Here is a 6,942-nt window from a genome sequence, read left to right on the forward strand (position 1 = left end):
CTCACCGCGACTTCACTTGTTCTTCCTTCTTCATCAACGCACTTCAGAAGTCCTTCTCCAACACTGGCGGACCTGATCACGGAGCCGTCCGCCAACTTCACTTTCTGTTTCACGCTGTTGTCGATTTTCTTGAAAAAATGGCGGTCACTGGTCATGTGGCTCGAGCAGCCACTATCCACATACCAGCACTTCCGCTTCCGCTGACCTCCCACGCCGAAACAAATTCCAGGGTTCTTCTCTGCCACCTTCTTCACTTCCGGATCCTTTCTTCCTCTTTCACTTAGCATTGGGTACTCTCTCCGGAAGTGGCCTGGTTTCCGGCAGTTGTAGCAGACTCGCTGTCCAGGTTTTCTGCTTCCGTTGCTCCTGCTTCGCACATTCAGCGCCCGGTCGTGGCGCTCACCGGACGTTTCTTCTGTTTTGCACGTTCAGCGCCTGGTCGTGGCGCTCCTCAGATGTTCCTTCTCGCTTCTCCACCCGTCGGTGGTACTCGTCCATCAGCCGCTGTTTGACGAACTCCAACGACTGATCGGCGTCCGGACGGCTCTCCAAGGCCGTCACCAGTCCGTTGTACGATTCCGGCAGACTCCGGTACACCATCGCTACCTGTAGCGAATCTTCGATCTTCTGTCCCGCACACGAAAGCCGATCGAATAACTCCTCGATCGCGAACAGGTGCTCTTCCATATTCGCACCTTCTTCGTAGTTGAAGCTACAAAGTTTCTTCAATAGCGACACTCGCGACGTCACCGTAGCCTTTTCGTGGTACTTCTTCAGCTTTTCCCACACTTCGACAGCTGATTTTCCGTTTTTCACCAGTGGCAACTGATTGTCTTCGATATTCAGCACTATCAAGGCCTTTGCCTTTTGATCTTCCTTCGACCATGCCGTTGTCACCGGCTCCGGTTTCACCTCAGAAATCGTATGCCACAAATCAAAAGTTATCAGCAGCATCTCGATTTTCACTTTCCACGTCTGGTAATTTTTATTATCCAGACGGGAAATAAAAACTTTTTCAGTCATTTCGAAAATGTCACTTTTCTGTTGGCACACACTGTACGTACGAAGGTACAGCCAACAACACACGCGAACGTACCCGACGGCGGTACACACAGACACCGTCACAAATGTTCTTTTCACAACCGAACACCACGGCTACGGCAACAGTTCGTTCGATTCGCGGGTCAAAATGGCACAATCTCCTTTCTTCACCTCGGCTGCGGGACAAAAAGGTGCACCACAAAGTCTCACCGGCACTTTCCAACTTGTTCTGGGCGTCTCTTGTTCCAAAAGAGCAATAATTCCGCCGACCACTTTTTCAACACTGTCCCGGTCACAGCTGTTCTTCCACACAGCAGCTGATTGCAACCGAACGAGCCAAATTAATTAGCTCTCCCACCGACCTAGGATAGGATGTGACACGTGCAACTTCTCTGTCTAATTTCACAGCTTGCTGTCTTGTTTTTTCGCGTTGCTAAGATTATTGGTCCCCAAATTGGTCTCTTTTGGGCTGACTAGTTGTCGTATCCTATCCTAGCCACCGACCGGCACCACAGGAAGCAATCGTCGGAGAAACGATTTCACACTCCGCGACTTTCACAGCACTTTTTCGGTTCCGCCGCCAGAGCTGAGCCCATAGCCTATTGGATTAATCACTGAGCACGGAGGTCCACAAAGCGGCCCAACGGAACCGACTATCGACCGGGGGAACTTTCGGTTCGCGTACGGCGGAGAAACACACGGGAAGCAACACAAAGATGCGTGTGCACGTCGCGGCGGTCGGTTTATTTTATAATAACAACAATGTACAATGCATAAACAATAACAAACATACATACATTAGGCAGGGTCGGCGCTGGACAAGATGATTAACATCGCAATATATATTAGGCTGGCCCAAATATTCTAACATAATTTAGCGCAAGCGGTTCAAAGATTTCATAGGCTTTACTATGGGAAAAGTTACACTTTCAGATAAAAAATTCCCAGAGGTCACCCCTTGTCTCGATAATTCAAATCGATCAACGCTTTTTGTAGAAAAATCATTTATGAAACATTCCTTCGAAGACCGCAAAACGATTGAATGCTTGTGGAAAAAGTTATTGATTTATTACCTATTTAGTGATCCGACGAACGGCTTTTTGTTTTGTTTTATCAGCAGCACTGCTGCTGCCGTTGTTGCATGGGGTGGCGGGAGGTATCACCACCCCCAGAAACAGCAGCAGCTAAGGCAGCAGCTACAGTGCTGCTGATAAAACAAAACAAAAAGCCGTTCGTCGGATCACTAAATAGGTAATAAATCAATAACTTTTTCCACAAGCATTCAATCGTTTTGCGGTTTTTGAAGGAAAGTTTCATAAATGATTTTTCTACAAGAAGCGTTAATCGATTTGAATTAGGGAGACAAGGGGCGACTTCTGAGATTTTTTGTTTGAAAGTGTTACTTCTCTTATAGTAAATCCTATTTAAACTTTGAACCGCTTGCGCTAAATTATAGTTTCAACGAATGCGCTGAAATTTTGCACAGTTCATATGGGACCTAAATGGGATCTAAAAAGTCGACTGGAGCGAGGATTTATTTTTTCCATACAACCGTGTCCCATACTACTGTACACCCGCCTGAAACGCGAAGCAGCAAAGGTCGGACTGGTGGTGAATGCGGCTAAGACAAAGTACATGCTGGTAGGTGGGACTGAGCGAGACAGGACAAGCCTTGGAGCAATGTTACGATAGACGGGGAAACTTTCGAGATGGTAGAAGAATTCGTCTACCTCGGTTCTTTGCTAACGGCTGACAATAACGTGAGCCGTGAAATTCGAAGGCGTGAAAGTCGTGCCTACTATGGCCTCCAGAAGAAACCGCGGTCAAAAAAGATTCACCCCCGCACCAAATGTACCATGTACAAGACGTTAATAAGACCGGTGGTTCTCTACGGATACGAGACATGGACGATGCTCGAGGAGGACCTGCAAGCACTCGGAGTTTTCGAGCGACGGGTGCTAAGGACGATCTTCGGCGGTGTGCAGGAGAACGGTGTGTGGCGGAGAAGGATGAACCACGAGCTCGCTGCACTTTACGGCAAACCCAGCATCCAGAAAGTGGCTAAAGCTGGATGGATACGGTGGGCAGGGCATGTTGCAAGCTAGGTTGCAAGAATGCCGGACAACAACCCTGCAAAGTTGGTGTTTGCTAACCATCCGGTTGGTACAAGAAGGCGTGGAGCGCAGAGAGCACGATGGGCGGACCAGGTGGAGCGTGATCTGGCGAGTGTTGGGCGTGACCGACGTTGGAGAGTTGCAGATCGAGTATTATGGCGGCAAATTGTTGATTCAGTATCATGAATTTGATGTTAACTAAATAAATGAATAAATGAGCTCGTGCATCGGCCCATGGCGTCACAGAAAGGTGCCCACAATAGGATCGTTTATCCAAATGGTTCCACGCTCTATTAGTTATTTGTCATTGTGATTTTCGCTTTCAGCTATAGAAAATGTATAGATTTTACTATAATCAACTAAATTTATTGTAACGTATATCAAATAAATAAACGATCATCCCGTCGTATTTCTACTGAGCTTCCTAATTTGAGGCACACGACTCCTTCGAAAGACTCTTCACCTGTTCGTCCGGACACGCCATCTGGTACAGGAACTGCACCAGCGTTCTCGTGGGTCGGCCAGTCATGCGCTCCTCGGCAAGGTACGGAATGCCCACTCCCTTCTTCAGCATGCCCACACCGGTGATGTCCAGATGGATCCAGTCGACGCACGGGACAAATTCCTTCAGGAAGGCGGCTCCCAAACAGGAACTGCCCTTGCCCTGTCCGGTGTTGCTGATGTCCACGTTGGTGTAATCTGGGGGGTGGGGAATTTGGAGAAAATTAGAGAAAGGAAATGAGCAATGCGATATTTAAGGTAGTTACTTGTAACTTTGTGGGTGTAGTACTTCCACAGTGGCATTCTCCACACGCGATCGCCCGTGATTGCTCCAGCCTTCTGCATCTGTTTCCACAGGAAGTCCGAGTTTGAGAAGACTCCACTGGCGGCTCCGCCGAGGGCGTGTGTTACACCGTTTGTAAGGGTTGCAACGTCCATCACCACTTTGGGTTTGAAGGTGTTCTGACCGTAGATGAAGGTGTCAGCCATGATCAACCGGCCGGCGTTGTTGGTGTCCTGAAAAATAAATTTCATTTGAAATTATCCCGTGGCAGTTAATATCAGATCAACTTACGTGAATGGCCACCGTCTTTCCGTTAAGGGTAGTGATGACATCTCCTGGTTTGAAAGCCATTCCAGAAGGCATGTTCTCGCACAGTGGGATCAGTCCAACCAGATTTACCGGGAGGGAGAGTGCTGCCGCGGCCCGTATGGTCGCAACGATGGACGCCGCACCGGACATGCTTGCACGGTACTGCGACATACCATGCGGCTCCTTCAGGCACAAACCACCACTGTTGAACGTGATGCCTTTGCCGACAAGCATGATCGGACGGCCGGAATCGTGTTCTCCGCAGTAGCTGATCTCCAGGAATATCGGAGGCTCACAGGAACTCTTTGCCACTGCCAGGAAGCTTCCCAGACTCTTGGACTCGATCCAGTCCATGTTCCGTACCTCGGTGCTGACTCCACAAGGGCACAGAGCGTCCACGGCCGCTTGAGCGAATGCCGTCGGAGTAATCTGGTTTCCCGGTGCGTCCGACAAGCTTCGCGCCAGGTTCTGCGCATCGGCCTTGAACAGTCCTCTGGTCCACGCATCACCGTCGGGTGAGTCGAACAACTCCAGCTTCGGAGTAGGGATCCGCTCTGACTTCATCCGGTTGGCTTGGTACTTCCATGTCGCTAAGCCACTGCCTTCAGCGGCTTGCTCCGCCGCTTGCATGGGATCAACCGAAATCCGAGAGCATCCTTGCTTTGCCAGGCACTTTGCTCCGACTCCAGCACTGATGCGAACGTTTTCCAGGCCCTCGTCCAGCTGCTCCAGCTCGTTGTAGCCGAGTCCTTCCAAACCGAGCCCAACCACGGCAACCGATCCATAGTCCGGATCGATGTTGTTGAAAACTTTGACCTGTCCAACCTTTCCCTTCAGGTTCGATCTGCAATCAAAAATGCTCCGTTAGGTTGTTTCCGTTACCCATGGAAACCACGGGAAGCAAAAAAAAACTTACTCTTTGATCAGGTTGACGAGCTGTCCTTCGGTTTTGGCGTCGAAGTGTCCGGCCACCGGGGTCAATCTGGGCTCATCCGTTTCGATTTCCTGCTCGTATAGCCCCAGAACCAATCCTTTCTGGAATCAGGAAATAAACCGCTTAGAAAACGCTTCAGTTGATCAGCTATCGCATAGAAAAACTCACCTCAGCCCGGTTTTCTCCAATATTCGTGGAAAACTTCCGCCGCAGCAGGGATCCGTATACATTTCGCAGGGCACGCATCGATTGCAGGCCGAGAACAACCATTTTGCGATAACTTTCGATTTCGGCTGACCGGGTTCACGATCTGGGGAAAATTTCAAATCTTGAGGGGTTCACGAGAGGGAGCAGCCTTTTCCTGCTTCTTGACGGATGCGCGAAAAATTTTCGAATGACTGGCGCTGCCGGGTGGAAAATCTCAGATTGCTGCGATTGGGAAATTTTCCGAGGGCTGCTTTGTTGAGAATTTTCCCTGTTCGAGTTGCACATGTTTGGTCCTAGGTTTGGTCCATTTGGCCCATTTGAAACGATTCGCAGGGATTTTTTTCTTGCCTTGTTGGCCTGGCCTTTTGTGGAACTTTTTTATGAATCGTGAAAAAATGCCGTAAGAAGACAGTTTAAATCGTAAACTTGCTGTAAAAAGTTTCTTAAAAAATTCTGTTGTTGTTGTTGTTTATTTAACTTATAATTTTGAAAGAGGGAAAAGCCCCTTTGAGTGATTTCCTTGCATTTCGAAATCGTTCTCAAAGAGGCATAAAACCTCTTTATCTTTTCAAAAAAAAAACAATAATTACAAAACCAAAACTTAATACTAAAGGCTCATCCGGAATCGATCCATATCAGAGCCGACAACATCCAAGGGACCACCATATGTATGAAATTCAGGATTCAAATGCTTGAATGGCACCAGCGTAGCCTAGGCAAGAGGTTTCTGAAAATAAAAATAACAAAGAGAAGAAAAACAACGAGTATCAAATTTGACAAGAGATTTCATTCAAATATTTTAAAAGTATTTTTAGAATGGGAAGACATTTTATGGCCAAAATATCTCGAACAGAGACTGGAATTTCGTTACTCAGGAAAGTCATTCTATCCATCAATTTTTGTCTCGGTAAGATATAACTAGGACATTTAAAAACAATATGATCTATATCTTCATAAGATTTATTACATTCACAGAGATTAGAATCATTCATTTTCATACGATACATATAATCATTACAAATATAATGATTTGACATTAACCTTGAAATAGTACAAATGAAATTACGTCCAACATCTAAGTTTTTAAACCAAGGATGACCTTTAATTCTCGGACAAATGGAATAACAATATCGTCCCTGTTGACTTTCATTCCAAGATATTTGCCAATTGCTCAATGAATTTTTCTTCAATTTGGAGAAATATTCGTAGGAAAAAATATCACGATTATAAACTATTCCGCAAAAAACACCCAATTTCGCCAAATAATCAGCTTGTTCATTGCCAAAAATATTACAATGAGCTGGAACCCAAACTAATTTTATCAAATATCCTTGAGAATGTAATTCAAGTAATAGCCCTTTTATTGTCAAAATAATATGATTTGTTTTTGAATGAAAGGTAATTGAATTCAAAGCCTGGAGACAACTTAAGCTATCAGAACATACCAAGTATATGTTAGGAGCACAATTTTTTATCAAATTACATGCAAAATATATGGCCAATAATTCAGCTGTGTAAATAGAACAAGGTGATTCTAATTTATAATAATGGGC

General features: G+C 46.3%; 1 protein-coding gene across 1 annotated transcript; it reads right to left on the reverse strand.

Annotated features, from left to right (window-relative positions):
* Nucleotides 1-3,495: 3,495 nt before the first annotated feature.
* LOC109430117 (cytosol aminopeptidase) lies at nucleotides 3,496-5,600 on the reverse strand. The gene is made up of 5 exons (XM_029862371.2): nucleotides 5,351-5,600; nucleotides 5,165-5,283; nucleotides 4,231-5,092; nucleotides 3,923-4,172; nucleotides 3,496-3,854 (listed from the first exon to the last, which is right to left on the reverse strand). Exons 1-5 carry the CDS (start codon nucleotides 5,450-5,452, stop codon nucleotides 3,580-3,582), a joined length of 1,608 nt encoding a protein of 535 aa, XP_029718231.2. The 5' UTR covers nucleotides 5,453-5,600; the 3' UTR covers nucleotides 3,496-3,579.
* Between the last annotated feature and the right edge of the window lie 1,342 nt (nucleotides 5,601-6,942).

This window comes from Aedes albopictus, chromosome 2 (genome assembly GCF_035046485.1).
Source record: "Aedes albopictus strain Foshan chromosome 2, AalbF5, whole genome shotgun sequence".
NCBI lineage: Eukaryota > Metazoa > Arthropoda > Insecta > Diptera > Culicidae > Aedes > Aedes albopictus.

Excerpts from the sequence above, each read along its gene's own strand:
- LOC109430117 (XM_029862371.2), bottom strand. The coding sequence starts at position 5,452 with ATGGTTGTTCTCGGCCTGCAATCGATGCGTGCCCTGCGAAATGTATAC. Across the intron at positions 5,284-5,350 it reads TTGGAGAAAACCGGGCTGAG|AAAGGATTGGTTCTGGGGCT; the intron begins GTGAGTTTTTCT and ends TCCTGATTCCAG. Across the intron at positions 5,093-5,164 it reads CTCGTCAACCTGATCAAAGA|ATCGAACCTGAAGGGAAAGG; the intron begins GTAAGTTTTTTT and ends TTTTGATTGCAG.